This window comes from Hippocampus bargibanti, linkage group LG04, assembly GCF_051943395.1.
Source record: "Hippocampus bargibanti isolate YZ-2025 linkage group LG04, ASM5194339v1, whole genome shotgun sequence".
Taxonomy (NCBI): Eukaryota; Metazoa; Chordata; class Actinopteri; order Syngnathiformes; family Syngnathidae; genus Hippocampus; species Hippocampus bargibanti.
In genome coordinates this window covers 30,274,220-30,292,732 of record NC_142737.1, presented here as the reverse complement: position 1 = coordinate 30,292,732, position 18,513 = coordinate 30,274,220, and the positions used below count along the sequence as shown (strand labels likewise).

Below are 18,513 nucleotides of genomic sequence, written 5' to 3'. Positions count from 1 at the left end.
GGGAGTTAGTGGGAAAGAAATGTCTTATTCAGTGTTTTTTGGGTAACAAAAGGGTTGAAGCACTCTGGGACTCAGGGTCACAAGTGTGTGCTGTGGATGAGTTATGGAAACAAACAAATTTACCTGACGTGTCATTGAAAAATGTGAATGAGCTTATTGACCCTGATAATACACTCAATATTGTGGCAGCTAATGGAACAGATATGCCTTATGTAGGATGGCTTGAGATACCATTTAAACTTGGTGCTAATGATCCAGGGCTACTTGTACCAGTTTTAGTACTAAAAGGTAACCAGCAAGTGTCCTATCATAGGTTTTAATGTCATTGAGCATCTCGTGTTAGATAGCATCTTTAATGAGACACAAAAAGGGGATACAGAAAAGCTCTTGAAATCGGTTAGACTAGCTTTTCCCCACCTTAAGCGCAATAAAGCAGCCACTTTCATAAAAGCAGTTAGTGTGGGACAAGCTGATGAGTACCGTGTAAAAACAACAAATGAGAGATTCACTATAGCTAGGCATAGCTCACTTTTTATTCCATGCAAAGTAAAGGCTATGCCCTTTAAGGAAGATGTTAAGCAGATTCCTTACTTACAGACAGTGTATTGTCGGTGTTCAAATACCTGACATGCTTTAAGGAAGATGTTACATTGGTTTTTGAGCCAAGTGAAAACCCACAGCGGCCAAGTGGCCTAGAGTTTTGTGACTCGTTGGTCTCAGTAAAGGCAGGTTCTATCCCTAAGATAGTTGTTAGTGTCCAGAACCCTACTAACCATGACATTAGGTTGCCAGTAAAGACTATTATTGGTACAGTGCAGTCAGTAGGGTCTGTACCCAGCTAACATATTTAAAAGAGACCTTCCTTCAGCGATTGTCAATGAGGTTCATGTCCAAGATACCACCATCACTCTTAGCATTGGGACCCCCCAATTGACCTTTCTCATCTGGACGAAGATAAAAGACAGTTCAGCAGATGTTGAGGGAGGAATCGGCATCATTTTCAAAATCGGATGACGACATAGGGTGTGTGGAAAACCTACAAATGGACATTTTGTTAAAAGACACAGAGCCCGTTTAAAAGACATATATGCCTGTACCAAAGCCACTGTACAGAGAGGTGAAAGACTATTTACAGGACTTGATAGCGCAGGGGTGGGTGGAAAAGTCCACTTCCTCCTACTCATCCCCTGTCGTCTGTGTCAGGAAAAAAGATGGTACACTGCGCTTATGTATTGACTACAGAGAGCTGAATCGGAAAACACACCCTGACCGGCACCCCATCCTGTACCACGGGAACAGGATGTGGTGGACAGCCTTGGGGGTAACACCATCTTTCGCTCCTGGACCAAGGCAGAGCATACCACCAGGGGGTTCGTGTCCAAAGAGAGCCGACACCTGACCACCTTCATAACCCCCTGGGACCTTTATGAATGGATTTCAATCCCTTTTGGACTCATGAATGCACCAGCATCGTTTCAGCGGTGTATTGAACACTGTCTGGAGGGGTTACGGGATGAAATATGTGTCCCCTATCTTGATGACATTCTTATTTTCAGCGGGACATTTGACAACCACGTTGAGAATGTCAGGCGAGTGTTGCGACGTCTCAGAGAAAATGGAATAAAACTCAAATCCCGAAAGTGTGACCTCTTCAAGCCGGAAGTGAGGTACCTCGGCAGGATTGTCTCTACTGAGGGGAGCAGAATGGACCCGGCAGATACAGCAGCAGTGCGTGCCCTGAAAAACAGGCAGCCAGGTAGTCGGTGAGCTTCGAGCCATTTTGGGACTATTAAGCTATTATAGGCAATACGTCTGTGTAAGCTCTCAGTCGTAAAGGAGTGGTCCATCGATGAGAAGGTTTCTTCAGCCGTCATCTGTACAAATTTGAAGGTTTCGGACGTTTCGCCTCCTATCCAAGAGGCTTCGTCAGCGAACTAAAGTCTGACTGGTTGTATCGGCCCTATTTATATATCCCTAATGTCCAGCCATGGCTACTCTCAGGTTGGGGGGAGCAGAGGACCCCTCCCTGTGGCCCCACTGATTGTTCCTACATTCCTGACTAACGACTTGCCTTAACGTGTTAAAGGCAAAAATTAGTGCATCCATTCTTATAAAACAACAAAATCCTTCATTAAATCGCTCTGGTGGGGTGAGGTTCAATTTGGATCGTTCATACAATAGCCTGCTTAGGCAAAACAGGTTAGGCAACTTCCGTAATGCTGATGAGGTGATACCGGTGGGAGTGGGGGAAATGGGCCAGTCGTTAGTCAGGAATGTAGGAACAATAACTGGGGCCACAGGAAGGGGTCCTCTGCTCCCCCCAACATGAGAGTAGGGACCTATCATAGCTGTGTCCGGCGCCGCCATGGCTGGACATTAGGGATATATAAATAGGGCCGAGACGACTAGTCAGACTTTAGTTCACTGACAAAGCCTCTTGAATAGGATGCGAAACGTCCGAAACCTTCAAATTTGTACAGTTGACGGCTGAAGAAGCCTTCTCATCGATTATAGGCAATACATCAAATATTTCTCTTGTATTGCTAGTCCCTTGTATGATTTGCTTAAAGCCCCTCTGAATATTGAGACGCAGCAGCACCAAGGAAAAAAATGGAAAGTGAGACATAACAGTGTGTCTTCCAACACACGTATTGAGTGGAGTGATGAGCATCAGTCAGCGTGAGAGCAGCTAATAGACTGTTTAGTCCAACCACCAGTTTTAGGTTTTCCTGCCTTTCATTTTGCATACAGATGCCACCAACCGGGGTTTAGGTGCCGTCTCCACTGTGAGACTAATAAAGGCATATCCAATCCAATCCAATCCAATCCAAAATGTTGATGCATACAGTTTATCTAGGATGCCCCTTGATATGGTAACATATATGGAAGGATGTACAAAAGAAATATCATATGATGCTGTGAGTGCTGCCGTACAAGCAGTTGACCAACAGAACGAGTCTAGTGCAGCTTGGTCTATGGGAATCTCAGCTACGTGTGCCGAGGTGTCACTAAACACACCAATAGCTCCATTGACTGTTGGACAGATCAAGCTAGATCAAGAGACTGACCCCATTATAGGACACATTATTAGATACAAACTGGCAGAGACAAAACCGCTAGGTACTGAACTAAGAAAACATTGTCCTCAAGTTGTTTGTCTTGTGAGGGAATGGGACAAGCTACACTTTAATGACAGGTGTTTTGTAAAGAAAAACAGCAAACAGAACCCAACTATTGCTTCCTGAAAAACACAAGGTGAAGAGCTGCATGATGAAATGGGCCACCATGGTGTAGAAAGGACTCTTTCCCTTGTAAGGGATTGCTTTTACTGGCCCTTTATGCAAAAAGAAATAGAGGACTATGTACTGAGAGTGTGTGTGTCTAAAACACAAAAAGCCCAACTGCGAGACCAGAGCCCCTCCCACTAATATTGTGACTACTCAGCCTCTCTGTTGACTTTTTGCATCTTGACAAATGTAAGGGTGGTTATGAATATGTGCTTGTGCTAGTAGAACATTTTACACGTTTTGCTCAAGTTTATGCTACAACGTCCAAATCTGGCAAAACAGCGGCAAACAAAATCTTTAATGACTATGCTTTAAAGTTTGGGTTCCCTCATCGGATTCACCTTGACCAGGGTGGTGAATTTGAAAATCAACTTTTTGCTAAACTGAAGGAATATTGTGGGGTTGCGGGTTCTAGGACAACTCCCTACCACCCACAGGGAAATGGACAGGTTGAATGATTTAATCGAACACTGATCCAGATGTTAAAAACACTGACAGAGAAACAAAAGAGTAAGTGGAAAGACTCACTAAACAAACTAGTTTATGCTTACAACTGTACCAAAAGTGAGGTGACAGGGTTTTCACCTTTTTACTTACTTTATGGACGTTCACCACGTTTACCAGTTGTTACCATGTTGTTTAGTTTCAATCCAGACTCTAACCAAGGTGACACCAACCAGAAGGACTATGTGAAGAAGTGGAAACAGGGTATTGGATTGGATTTGCCTTTATTAGTCTCACAGTGGAGAAATTTACATTTCACAGCAGCAAAGTGATGATAGGAATGAAAGTAGAAAAACAAAATACATGAGTTGCTGGAAAGGCAGCCACTCTCATGGCGCCGTCTTGAAGTCAAAAGAACAAAAAAACAACAACTAAATAACAAATAATATGACAAAACAAAGACAATATAACACACAAAGACACAGAGAGTCATTCATTCTTTAGCACCTTCTGTACCCTCTTTGTTACATAAAGCAGTTCTAGATGAATAGTTCGAAACTTACCCCACACGGAGGTCCAGCGAAACTGAGAAACCACTGGGAGGATGTTGTTCATAAAGTGGTTCGTCAAGTCAGCAAAGACATTCCAGTTTATGAGCTGAAACCTGAGAGGGGGAAGGGCCGATCTAGGATACTCCACCGCAATCTCTTGATGCCATGTGATCATTTGCCATTAGAGGCTTCACTACAGCCCCAGTCAAAGAAAAAGACCACTCGGCAATGATCGAACAAGATGCCAGAGATGGATTCAGAAGAGGATGATGAGGAGGATGAGTATTATCCAGCGTTGCATCACCAGAGCGCCCGACCAGACTCGCCAGAACTGTGGGACATGAGCTTCGTGGAGACAACCCATCATGATGACAATCAACCGGGGAATGAACTGCCGGGGACAGAGCCGGGAGCTGCGGAAGTTGACCAAACTACAGAGGGCAACATTGGTCAGGAAAATGATCCACCTGTGTGCCCCTCTTTGCCCCATCCATCCCACAGTAATTCTGATATTGGGGAAAATCAACGGCCACGAGGAGAGCACAGGAGACCCAAGGTATTCACGTATGATAGGCTTGGTTCGCCATCTTGTTACAATGTAGGAACAGAACCATGTTATGGTGAACAGACAATGCCTTGAATGTATGGTGCACACCCTTATGTTCCAGAGTACTAGAGATGGTTAATCGACACTTCTGTTTGATAGAACAGTGAGATGGACACAAGAAGACCTGTGATTCAAACGGAATGTATGAAGAGTTCCAGTCTGTGAACTGTTATTATAATGTAAACAGAATGTATGAAAAGAGTTCCAGACTGTAAACTGTTATTATAGTTCATATTTTGATGCAGTTCATAATACCATGCGTAATTGTTTTAGGTATGTCGTCCAGCGCATTTATGTATTTACTAGTACATATGTTGGGGACGACATCATGGCCAAAAATGCTGAAAAACAATCCGAATCCGTTCCACATGACACACAACAACACAAAGTGACCAAAGAAAACACAAAAAGAAGACAAAAACAATAAAAAAGCAAGGTTTAAGAGAACACTTGCTGATGGCTGCTTACTCGGGCGCCATCCTAAAGGATAATCCTATCCAATTCATTGATCCATTTTCCTAATCTACATGATCTGTGAAACAAGATGGATGAAGAGAAGATAAAGTAGATCATTTTAAGATTTCTCAATTCAGCAATGTAGCATTGACGGCATTTTTCAATTCCAGTCTGGAGTGACCCTGCAGTTGTACATGGAGAGTCCATTTAAGACATATTTGGATGAAATGTACCCTGACGGGAACATTTTCTAGTCTTTCCAGAAGAGTGGTAGCTATGGTAGCCAAAAATGATGTGCTGAATCAGAAGTACAACTTCTTCATCTTACCTGTCGCTTCTAATCAATGACGTAGTCACAGCCCAAGTCTTGATCAGCACCACTGACTACCAGCACCACAAAACCCTATTGTCTTAAAATCCAAGAAAAAGTAAAAGGCCTCTGTTTTCATGAAATCCGATCAGAGCAATTCTTATCAGTGAATTTCCTCAACATCTTCACATTTGGTGTGGCTGTGACAAATGTTTGAGTTTAAAGTTCAGATAATTATTCACCAGAGAGAACATTCAAATGTTTGTTTAAAAGTTTCAGTCTCATGAGCAAATATTGACACAAAGGGTGTGGGTGTGACTGTGAGCTCAAGAGAACCAAGTAACAATAAGTCAGCAATGAACAGCACACGTATTTCTTATTTTTTTTAATTCACACAATACACACAAAGTGTATTTTCAGCAGTTTATAATGAGCGGAATGAAAACTCTTGCTACAATACACAAAAAAACAAGTTGTTTCTCTTGAACTGGCATCAAATAATAGCTATATTTACACTGCAAGTATGAAGGTGCTATCTGACAATATAACACATGTGAAACATTTCGTACTCAGTCCAACTTAAAATAATAATCACATGAATGAAAGCAATATTCCTCCCAACCCATTCAGTCCTGAATCATGGACTGAGTGGGGTGAGAGGTCAAAATCCAGAATCAATAGATTTCATTATTTCCAGTCATCTGACTATTAATGAGGAAAGTAAAATGTATGTTGGGCATTTCTGTGTGAGGACGTATGGTGGCGATGCAACTTGTGAATTAATATGAGGTTGGAAGATTCAAGCCAAACAACAAAAATAGTTTCATGAATATCAAAATGAACAATTACATTTGCAATGATGGACTTTGAACATTGAAGCAGCGTGAAGGAAGATTAATGAAGGAATATGAACATAAACCGTTACCTTAAAACTGCTGTTGCGAGATAACCCAAAACATTTGTGATGGAATATGAACATTTCTTCTAGATTGCCCTTTTTCAGAAATAGATCTTTCTCTGAAGCCCTTATTTTGTATGCCAATTCACTGTTTCGTTGTAATTAATGTAAGACATCAAATCAATTCTGTTCTTAGGCTTCCTAAACGCATAACTCTAATTATATAACTAACATAACTTATAAAAAACCTCACATTTAACAACTTTGTGGATTTGTAAATTGTGCGTTAATCACTGTTGTATTCTTCAATGATCACATCCTCCTCTTCCTTGACACAATTTGTTGTGTGCTGTGGCATATTGGCTGGTCGGAACTCGTCATAGCTTTCCTGTACATCTTCGATGTCCTCCACATTTTCAATTTTCAGATGACCTTCATGTTCTGTCAGGGCCTCCAATTTGAACCTGATCATGCACACAGACGAGAAACTAATGGAAAAACAATTACATGGCGCCAAAATAGACATTAAATGATGATAATGTATTTCCTGAAACAAATACCAGAAAAGTATATTTACTCAAATACAGAGATTATCTGGTACTCTCTGTATTTGAGACCTTTCGATGGAGGTGTTTATCTGGAGTTTATCTATATAATTTGAATAGGCTGGGTGGAGCTAACTGATCTATCTATCCATCTATTTATCTGTTCATCCATCCATCTATACATATTTTATCAAGTTTGCTTTGAAGACAGCAGTCATGCTATCCATCCATTCCTCCATCCATTCTCTGCCGCTTATCCGAGGTCAGGTCGTGGGGGCAGCAGCTTCAGTAGGGAAGCCCAGACTTCGCTCTCCCCAGCCACTTCTAGCTTTTCCTGGTGGATCCTGGGGCGTTCCCAGGTCAGCTGGGTGACATACAGTCCCTGACAAAAGTCTTGTCGCTTATCCAAGTTGTAGGAACACCAAATAATAACTTGACTTGTAGTTGTTCTATTGGAATCAGAATTGGTTTATATGAAAGGCAAAACACTCTAGATTATGCTTATTATACCAAAATTAATTTTTTTATCTTTCATTGAGTTTTATTATTTAATTAGGACAGAAAGGTCAGATTTTGCTTGTCGCATACAAAAATAATGTAGAAATTATACATATATTTCAGTTTGAATACACAAATATGCTACAATAACATCAGAACATAAAGTCATGATGTCTTAGAAAAATAATTAATATTGTGTATGGCTCCTGTGAGCTTGGAGAACTGCATCGATACGTCTCGGCAATGACTCAATTAACTTATTGATGAAGTCATCTGGAATGGCAAAGAAAGCAGTCAAACAGAAAGCATCAAGATTCTTTGGTTTCATCTTCCAAGCCTCCTTCATTTTACCCCAGACATGTTCAATAACGTTCATGTCTGGTGACTGGGCTGGCTAATCCTGGAGAACCTTTACCTTCTTTGCTTTCAGGAACTTTGATGTGGAGGATGAAGTATGAGAAGGAGCACCATGCTGCTGCAGAATTTGCCCTCTCTTGCGATTTGGGATGTAATGGGCAGCAAGAATTTCTTGATACTTCAGGCTGTGTTGATGTTGCAATCCACTAACCCCAAACCATGCTTTTTCCTCTACCAAACTTGACTGTTTTCTGGGTGAATCTTGGGTCCATGCGGGTTCCATCAGGTCTTCTGAAGTATTTGCGGTGATTAGGAAGCAATTCAATGGACGATGGATGAAAGGGTTTCTTCAGCCGTCATCTGTACTTCTTTGAAGGTGTCGGACGTTTCGCTTCTTATCCAAGATGCTTCTTCAGCTAACTAAAGTCTTTCTGGTAGTTTCGGCCCTATATATATCCCAACTATCCAGACGTGGCGGTGCCGGACTCTGCAATGATTGGTCCCTGCGCTCAGGTTGGGGAAGGACTACTCCCTGCGGCTCCACTGATTACTTCTATTGTCCTCCCTGAGTATGAAGTCTACGACTGGCCTGATTGCCCCATTTGCTCTAGTATCACCTCATCAGAATAACAGAGCCTATGTTGCCTAAGCAGTCTGTTGTACGAACGATCCACATTGAACCTCACCCCACCATGGCGGTTTAGTGAAGGATTTTTCAGTTTTATGAAAATAGCTTCTTTTACTCCCCTTTCAAACCCTCTATGTTCTTTCGTTAAGATTTTAACCTCATTGTCGTCAAATGAGTGGTTGCTATGGACGATTCATCAGAAAAATCATGGTTTGGGGTTACATCCAGTAAGGGGTTGTGCGAGAGATCTGCAGAGTGGCTGGCCTAAATGACAGCACAGAGGCACTCGTCTTGTCTGCTCAAGAGCAGGTCCTGAGCACCAGAGCCATAGAGGCACGGATATACCACACCAGGCAAGACCCAATATGTAGGCTGTGCAAAGTGGCACCTGAGACAATCCAACACATAACTGCAGCATGTAAGAGGCTGGCAGGGAAAGCCTACATGGAGTGCCATAACCAGGTGGCTGGCATAGTCTACCGAAACATCTGTGCGGAGTATGGACTGGAAACCCCAAGGTCAAAATGGGAAACACCTCCCAAGGTGGTAGAGAATGACCGAGCAAAGATCCTGTGGGACTTCCAGATACAAACTGACAAGATGGTAATGGCCAACCAACCAGATATTGTGGTCATAGATAAAGGGCAGAGGAAAGCTGTCTTGGTGGATGTAGCGGTCCCGAAACTAGACGAGTGGTTGCAACAGATGCCGGGAACAACATCGAATATCACGGTCAATAAAAGCGCAATGCTGGGAACAGCACAGATATTGCGCAGAGCCCTCAAGCTTCCTGGTCTCTAGTAGATGACCCAACCTAAAAATACTTTCAACATTTAGCTTGAAGCAGATTTATGCCTATTTTCAGCATAATGTCCCTGATCCATTGGTAAAAAGGACACTTTGATCATCTCCTCTTTCATCTATGACTGCTTCAGACAACAACGATTGTGCAGAAAAGTGCTTGAGATTGAATGACTGACTGTCTTTGTCTTTTGTGTCTTATTTGTTATTTCGTGGCTGCCTTTATAGCAGCATATTATTTCTGCTTATTCATTTTCCTTTTCTCTTCCTTTCATAACTTTGCTGCTGTTAATTACAAATTTCTCCACTGCAAGACTAATAAAGGCAAATCCAATCTCATAAACGTGTACACCTCAAACAGGCAATAGATGGTATAGAAAAGGAATCGTACCTCAGAGAGAACTTCTTCAGTGGCATGTGCCCCACTTGCTGGATAAATGTGATCTCGGCTGAAAAATATAAAATATGTTATGTGACACTGACAAGGTTCACACACAATTACAAAGCAAAAAAATAAGCAGTTGTATTAATTTTGCATTTTCTGATTCAGCAGAAACTTGTGTCAGTACACTGGACAGAAACCCCATATCCCCCACCCCTTTATCAAAATCGATTTGAAATAACAAATTGGCCTTTGGGAGAACATCACGTGACCAAACCTTGATTTTTTTTTTACCCATGCCACGATAAGCAGGACAAATGATTGTTTGAAGCCAAATTTGTGCAAAACAACATAAAAAAAGAGCTTGTGAGCAGAAATGTTAAATACAAATACATTCCAGCGTTTATACGGTACAAATATGATACATTTAAACAGAGCATATGGCCATACTACACTGAGAATGCCCAATCATGTCCGATCTCAGAAGCAAAGTAGAGTTGGGCCTTGTTGGTATTTGGATTGAAGACCAGCTGGGAATACCAGTTGGAATGCACCAAGTGGTGAGGATTCCAACTTCATAGTGCACAGGTCGTGTGTTGAAAATCCGCTCCGGCCTCCCTGTGTGGAGTTTGCATGTTTTTCCCAGGCCTGTGTGGGTTTGAGACACTCTGTCGTCCAAGAAAGACAGTCAGTGAGACAAGATGCCGATTTTCTCCTGGACGCCTGGTTCTCCTGGTGACTTGTTTTGGCTATGTTTCACCAGCAATAGGCCCCAGGGACGACCCTGGGTGCACCGATTACGGGTAACATCCGACTTACGACCAAACAGTCGTAAGTCAAAATGGTCGTAAGTCGAAATCCATTCAAAATGTTTAATAGAGACTCGGAGGCTAAATGACTCGCAGACACCCCCCTCTAGTGCCATCACACGGTCGATTGTTGTGCGAGAGTGAGATGCTGGCTGGCCAAAATTATTGTATGCGTTGCCGGCCAGCTAGCGCGTTCTCTCTTTACATCTGTCCCAAACCCAGCAGCAGTCTCAGTGGTGAGGACGAGGCTGCTGGCGGATGTTTCTCTGCATGAAAGAACCAAACTTAAACCGGATCACATCTGCCAATTATTAGAAATCTGCCTTAATACTACGTATTTTCAATTTCGGGAAAAATTTTATAAACAAATTCATGGTTGTGCTATGGGCTCACCAGTTTCACCCATAGTGGCTAATCTTTACATGGAAGAGATGGAGAAACAGGCCCTCACATCCTTCCCAGGGACAAAACCTAGACACTGGTTTAGATACGTGGACGATACTTTTGTCATAATTAAGAAACAAGAAATTCAATCCTTCACAGATCACCTCAACTCTGTAGACTTCAACATTAAATTTACTTATGAGGACATTCAAGAGAACCAACTAGCCTTCTTGGATTGTAAAGTAATTATAAAAGAGGACAGAGCGCTAAAAACAGAAGTCTTTAGGAAGGCTACGCACACTGACCAATACTTACTTTTTGACTCTAACCACCCTTTACAACATAAACTAGGAGTTATCAGAACCCTCCAGCATAGGGCTAAACTAATACCAACTAGCACTGAAGGTAGAGAAAAGGAGTCTAAACATATCAGGAGAGCACTCACTAACTGTGGGTACCCTCAGTGGTCATTTAACAAATGTCAGAAAGAAAGAATAGGGAATGAAACCAATAATTATCAAGATACAAAAAGGAGAGGAGTAGCAGTACCGTACATTGCAGGAGTTTCTGAAAAATTACAAAGAGTCCTTTGGCAACATAAAATTCCTACTTATTTCAAACCGATAAACACGTTAAGGCAAAAATTAGTGCATCCAAAAGATAGGCTACCAAATGAAAAACAAAGTAATGTAGTTTATTCCATACATTGTAAGAATGAAAATTGTAAAGAGCAGTACATTGGGGAGACTCAACAAATTCTCAAAAAAAGACTTTATCAACATCGCAGGGATAATATAAGTGGACCTCAATCGGCAGTACATTTGCACCTAAAAGCTAGCAACCACTCATTTGATGACAATGAGGTTAAAATCTTAGCGAAAGAACATAGATGGTTTGAAAGGGGGGTAAAAGAAGCGATTCTTATAAAACAACAAAATCCTTCATTAAACCGGTCTGGTGGGGTGAGGTTCAATTTGGATCGTTCATACAATAGCCTGCTTAGGCAAAACAGGTTAGGCAACTTTCGTAATGCTGATGAGGGTCGTTATGCTGATGAGGTGATACCGGTGGGAGTGGGGGTAATAGGCCAGTCGTTAGTCAGGAATGTAGGAACAATCAGTGGGGCCACAGGGAGGGGTCCTCTGCCCCCCCCCCCCCCCCCCAACCTGAGAGTAGGGACCTATCATAGCTGTGTCCGGCGCCACCATGTCTGGACATTAGGGATATATAAATAGGGCCGATACGAACAGTCAGACTTTAGTTCGCTGACGAAGCCTCTTGGATAGGAGGCGAAACGTCCGAAACCTTCACTTTTGTACAGATGACGGCTGAAGAAACCTTCTCATCGAAAGAGTCCTTTGGCAACACAAAATTCCTACTTATTTCAAACCGATAAACACGTTAAGGCAAAAATTAGTGCATCCAAAAGATAGGCTACCAAATGAAAAACAAAGTAATGTAGTTTATTCCATACATTGTAAGAATGAAAATTGTAAAGAGCAGTACATTGGGGGGACTCAACAAATTCTCAAAAAAAGACTTTATCAACATCGCAGGGATAATACAAGTGGGCCTCAATCGGCAGTACATTTGCACCTAAAAGCTAGCAACCACTCATTTGACGACAATGAGGTTAAAATCTTAGCGAACGAACATAGATGGTTTGAAAGGGGGGTAAAAGAAGCGATTCTTATAAAACAACAACATCCTTCATTAAACCGGTCTGGTGGGGTGAGGTTCAATTTGGATCGTTCATACAATAGCCTGCTTAGGCAAAACAGGTTAGGCAACATTCGTAATGCTGATGAGGTGATACCGGTGGGTGTGGGGGAAATGGGCCAGTCGTTAGTCAGGAACGTAGGAACAATCAGTGGGGTCACAGGGAGTGGTCCTCTGCTCCCCCCAACCTGAGAGTAGGCACCTATCATAGCTGTGTCCGGCGCCGCCATGGCTGGACATTAGGGATATATAAATAGGGCCGATATGACCAGTCAGACTTTAGTTCGCTGACGAAGCCTCTTGGATAGGAGGCAAAACGTCCAAAACCTTCAAATTTGTACAGATGACGGCTGAAGAAACCTTCTCATCAATGGACCACTCCTGTACGACTGAGAGCTTACACAGGTGTCAATTAAGAGGTTTTTAATCAGCAAAATTGATGAGGAATCTCCAAAGAAGCAAAGAGAAGCCACACCAGAGGTTAAGTTACCAACAGTCCTTATGGAAGGTGACTCTCCTTCCATAAGCCATCAACGACCATCAAAAAGGTAAATAAAACTTTATTTTACAGCACAGCTTATTTCTTAATTACAGTCCTCGTGTAATGTGCCAGTCTTTCCAAACAGCAATTCCCTCTGACCTTCAACCATCAACACCATTCCATCAAGCCATCAATGACCATCATAAAGGTAAATAAAATAACTTTATTTTATAGCAGTTTATTTCTTTAATTACAGTCCTTATGGAATGTGACTCTCTTTCCAAACAGCAATTCCTTTTGACTTCGGACCTCCAACACCATTCCATCAAGCCATCAATGACCATCACAAATGTAAATAAAGTGACTTTATTATACAGTGCAGTGTATTTCTTTCATTACAATACAATAGCACATTTATTATACATAGAATAAGGTATGTTGTGTGTAGTTTTAAGGCTTATTTAGTTGAAAGGTATATTTTATGGAAACCTCAGAACGGATTATTCCCATTTTAATGGTTTCCTATGGGAATTGTTTTTTGTGATACACACTTTTTGGCTTACACACTCTGTCTGGGAACCAATTAAGTTTGTAAGCTGAGGTATCACTGTATATGTATATAGTAAAGTCTGGTTATATCGATATTCTCGGGAGTTAGAAAAAATGTCGATATAACTGTACTGTCGATATATCCGTCCTGCACCGAACTGCATTAAAGGGGGGGGGGGGCGCAACACGTAAACGGGGTACCTTTGATATGGCATGTCATTTTATCATTGGGTTCATGGATTGCGCATCTAACATGCTTTTTGTACAGTAGTGAAGTGAAAAATAAATCTGTGCATAAAATAAAAACGTCTTTACACTTTTTTAATGACTATTTCCTTTCAAAAATGCCACCAATGCAAAATCCTCACGTTCTATTCACACGAAACCACGAAAAAAACAGTGATTGTTGCAAGCGATAAAGATATCTGAATGCTCCACAATTAAATACAGTACATGCATGAAAAACAAAAACTGCAACTTACGTTGATGAAGTATGTTTGGTCTGAGAAGCGTGTTGCGCCCAAAAGCCGCCATTAGATGGCATCCAACATCCAAGCAACATATCAGAAATCCGTTTTGTGGCTTTTTTTGGGGGGTGAGAGATGTTCCCCCAATGTTGCCTCAAAATGGCACATGCAATTCTTTAATCGATTGCAAACATGTATGCCATTGTTGTCGCCATTGTTGAAGACGGTAGAAAATGTTGTCTGCTACACACGAGCCGGCGTCTGAAAATGAATATGGCGTCTGCTACACGGCCGTGAGCTGGTCACGTAACAAACAAATGTCACCAAGTCACGTGACCAAGTCGACCAATGGCGCGACCGATACAGCGCAGCGACCGATACAGATTTCGATAATGGTGGTACTGTGTAGAAACCCTTAAGCAAATATCGATTCACAGTAAGTATCTTTTGTATCGATATTAACATAGCAAAATGGCTGGCGGGAGATGAAAAAGAGCACCGTAGTAACCGGATTATCGTACAAACCACGAATCGTACTAAACGGAACTAATTATACATAAAAAACTAGAAATGTGCACGGGAAATGATGAAAATAGTGTCGTAATAAGCAGTATTATGAATATAAACGATATCGATATAACGAGACTTTACTGTGTATATATATATATATATATATATATATATATATACAGTAAAGTCTTGTTATATCGATATTCAAGGGAGTCCGAAAAAATATCGATATAACCGGGACTATCGATATATCCGACCCTGTTTGCATGTAATTTTCTCAGTGCGTGCATAGAAATAGTATCGATATAACCGGGACTATCGATATATCCGATATCGATATAACGAGACTTTACTGTGTATATATATATATATATATATATATATATATATATATATATATCTCCCTACTGTCCAGGAGTGGCGGTGCCAGACCTCTGACTTATGATAGGTCGCTGCTCTAAGGTCGGAGGGAAACAGAGGACTATTCCCTGAGGCTACACTGCTGATTACTTCTATTGTCCCAATTGATTATGGTCCATGACTGGCCTGATTGCCCCATTCGCACTGGTATGACCGCATAAGCATGACTAAGCCTATGGCCACAACTAGTGGCACCAGCAAAAACATCAATGCCACCCCCAACCTCCACGCCCTTGGAGCAAGCGTCATCGTCATATATATATATATATATATATATATATATATATATATATATATATATATATATATATATATATATGACAGTTACAGCATGTATGTGTGTGTGTGTGTGTGTGTGTGTGTGTGTGTGTGTGTGTGTGTGTGTGTGTGTGTGTGTGTGTGTGTGTGTCCCTCACCTTTGTTCATCAAGGGGTTAGTGACTTTGGTCAGATATGGTAGCAACTCCGTCTGGAGGCTGATCGGTGCCATACAGAAATGGCGAAACAGGAACCGAGCAGCCAGGCAGTTTTCACAATGCTAAAAAGAACAACATTAGAGTAATTACGTACAGTTACAGCAAAGTCTAATTGCATTTCTTCCATCTATTTTGCAATCTGCTTTCACAAGGACCCTGGCATGTGCTGGAGTCAAGCCCAGCTGTCTTGGGGCAGTAGGTGGGACACACACTGAACACAATCACAAAGCACACAGAGACAAACAACCATCCACACTCACACCTAGAGACAATTTAAAGTGTTCCATTGACATGCCAAGCGTGTGTTTGGAGGGTGGGAGGAATCCGTAGAAAACCATCAGAGGCGCGAGGAGAACATGGAAACTCTACACAGTGAGGCCAGAGCCGGAATTGAACCCTGCATCTCTGCACTGTGAGACTTATGCGCTAACAACAGGAAAATCCAAACAGTAATGCAGCAATAAATTAATAAATAAAATAAAACTCAGAACATTTTTTGATTTGCGCATTGGAACAAAGTCAAATTATAATGTTTTTAATTAATGGATCGTGATAGTGACCCTAGTGTTTTTATACACATCCGTAAAAATCCTATCGAAATTTTTTCAGCCGTCATCTGTACAAAAGTGAAGGTTTCGAACGTTTCGCCTCCTATCCAAGAGGCTTCGTCAGCGAACTAAAGTCTGACTGGTCGTATCGGCCCTATTTATATATCCCTAATGTCCAGACATGGTGGCGCCGGACACAGCTATGATAGGTCCCTACTCTCAGGTTGGGGGGGCAGAGGACCCCTCCCTGTGGCCCCACTGATTGTTCCTATATTCCTGACTAACGACTGGCCTATTACCCCCACTCCCACCGGTATCACCTCATCAGCATAACGACCCTCATCAGCATTACGAAAGTTGCCTAACCTGTTTTGCCTAAGCAGGCTATTGTAAGAGCGATCCAAATTGAACCTCACCCCACCAGACCGGTTTAATGAAGGATTTTGTTGTTTTATAAGAATCGCTTCTTTTACCCCCCCTTTCAAACCATCTATGTTCTTTCGCTAAGATTTTAACCTCATTGTCGTCAAATGAGTGGTTGCTAGCTTTTAGGTGCAAATGTACTGCCGATTGAGGTCCACTTATACTATCCCTGCGATGTTGATAAAGTCTTTTTTTGAGAATTTGTTGAGTCTCCCCAATGTACTGCTCTTTACAATTTTCATTCTTACAATGTATGGAATAAACTACATTACTTTGTTTTTCATTTGGTAGCCTATCTTTTGGATGAACTAATTTTTGCCTTAACGTGTTTATCGGTTTGAAATAAGTGGGAATTTTATGTTGCCAAAGGACTCTTTGTAATTTTTCAGAAACTCCTGCAATGTACGGTACTGCTACTCCTCTCCTTTTTGTATCTTGAGAATTATTGGTTTCATTCCCTATTCTTTCTTTCTGACATTTGTTGAATGACCACTGAGGGTACCCACAGTTAGTGAGTGATCTCCTGATATGTTTTGACTCCTTTTCTCTACCTTCAGTGCTAGTTGGTATTAGTTTAGCCCTATGCTGGAGGGTTCTGATAACTCCTAGTTTATGTTGTAAAGGGTGGTTAGAGTCAAAAAGTAAGTATTGGTCAGTGTGCGTAGCCTTCCTAAAGACTTCTGTTTTTAGCGCTCTGTCCTGTTTTATAATTACTTTACAATCCAAGAAGGCTAGTTGGTTCTCTTTAATGTCCTCACGAGTAAATTTAATGTTGATGTCTACAGAGTTGAGGTGATCTGTGAAGGATTGAATTTCTTGTTTCTTAATTCAAAAGTATCGTCCACATATCTAAACCAGTGTCTAGGTTTTGTCCCTGGTAAGGATGTGAGAGCCTGTTTCTCCATCTCTTCCATTTAAAGATTAGCCACTATGGGTGAAACTGATGAGCCCATAGCACAACCATGAATTTGTTTATAAAATTTTTCCCGAAATTGAAAATACGTAGTATTAAGGCAGATTTTCAATAATTGGCAGATGTGATCCGGTTTAAGTTTGGTTCTTTCATGCAGAGAAACGTCCGCCAGCAGTCTCGTCATCATCACTGAGACTGCCGCTGGTGTTGGGACAGATGTAAAGAGAGAAGTCACATCGTATGATGCTAAAGTTTCCTCAGGTTCCAATATGAGGTCTTTGATCCTCTGTACAAACCCTGTGGTGTTCTCTACGTGATATTCTGTGTTACCAACCAACGGAGCTAAGATAGTTTTTAAATATTTGGTTACATTGTATGTAGAGGAGTCAATGCTACAAACAATGGGTCTGAGGGGGAACCCTTCTTTATGTATTTTTGGCAGGCCATAGATACATGGCGTGGCCTCTCCCGGGTATAATCTAAAATAGATCTGTTTGTCTATATGTTTTCCTTTCTCTAACTTTTGGAGACAGTCTATCATTTCTTTCTTGTATCTATTGGAAGGGTCCCTTTTTAGTTGCTCATAAGTGTTAGAATCACTGATTGACCTATTTATTTTGTCTTCATAATCCAATGTGTTGAGACGCACTGTGCATCTGCCCTTGTCCGCTGGCAAAATAGTAATATTTTGGTCTTTTTGTAGAGTAGTTAACGCCTTTCTCTCTTCTACTGTTATGTTGGATGGAGGTAGTTTGGCACTACTGAGAAGGGCTGATATTTTAATGCGTAGATCATCTGCCTGTGCATACGAAAGTTTGTTATTTTTAATAGCAGATTCAGTAGCTGTTATTTAATCTATTGTAGGTATAGTTTTAGGAGTCACTGAGAAATTTAAACCTTTGGTAAGTACCGCCTTTTCTGTCTCTGAGAGATCTCTGTCTGACAAATTTTTGATCCGATTCTCCCTTGCAAACTGTTCATTCCTAATTTTCCTAAAAATCCCTGTTTACCAGTAGCTGAGATTGTTTCAGTAAAAGTAATTTTTGAAATT

The 18,513-nt window shown here is 41.4% G+C and overlaps 2 protein-coding genes across 18 annotated transcripts in view; one reads left to right on the top strand and one right to left on the bottom strand.

The window, feature by feature from the left end:
• The window catches only part of rad17 (RAD17 checkpoint clamp loader component), a 108,425-nt gene that overhangs the window by 37,409 nt on the left and 52,503 nt on the right, over window positions 1-18,513 (bottom strand). For 15 of the 16 annotated variants that reach the window (XM_088995087.1, XM_088995078.1, XM_088995092.1 and 12 more), the window contains 3 exons: window positions 15,520-15,640; window positions 9,774-9,831; window positions 5,674-7,017 (listed from right to left, as the gene is read on the bottom strand). In XM_088995087.1, coding sequence (XP_088851213.1) covers window positions 6,840-7,017; window positions 9,774-9,831; window positions 15,520-15,640 — 357 coding nt within the window. In that variant the 3' untranslated portion in view covers window positions 5,674-6,839. Of the gene's footprint in view, window positions 1-5,673; window positions 7,018-9,773; window positions 9,832-14,177; window positions 14,435-15,519; window positions 15,641-18,513 lie in introns of those variants that run through there. The other variant, XM_088995089.1, reaches the window with a different exon arrangement.
• Window positions 10,836-13,993, top strand: LOC148899675 (uncharacterized). 2 transcript variants are annotated; one of them, XM_088995094.1, is made up of 3 exons: window positions 10,836-13,224; window positions 13,303-13,365; window positions 13,446-13,993. In XM_088995094.1, exon 1 carries the CDS (start codon window positions 10,957-10,959, stop codon window positions 12,190-12,192), a length of 1,236 nt encoding a protein of 411 aa, XP_088851220.1. In that variant the 5' UTR covers window positions 10,836-10,956; the 3' UTR covers window positions 12,193-13,224; window positions 13,303-13,365; window positions 13,446-13,993. The 2 variants fall into 2 exon arrangements, with proteins under 2 accessions (XP_088851220.1, XP_088851219.1); XM_088995093.1 differs by having other exon boundaries at window positions 10,836-13,365.

Excerpts from the sequence above, each read along its gene's own strand:
- LOC148899675 (XM_088995094.1), top strand. The coding sequence starts at position 10,957 with ATGGGCTCACCAGTTTCACCCATAGTGGCTAATCTTTACATGGAAGAG.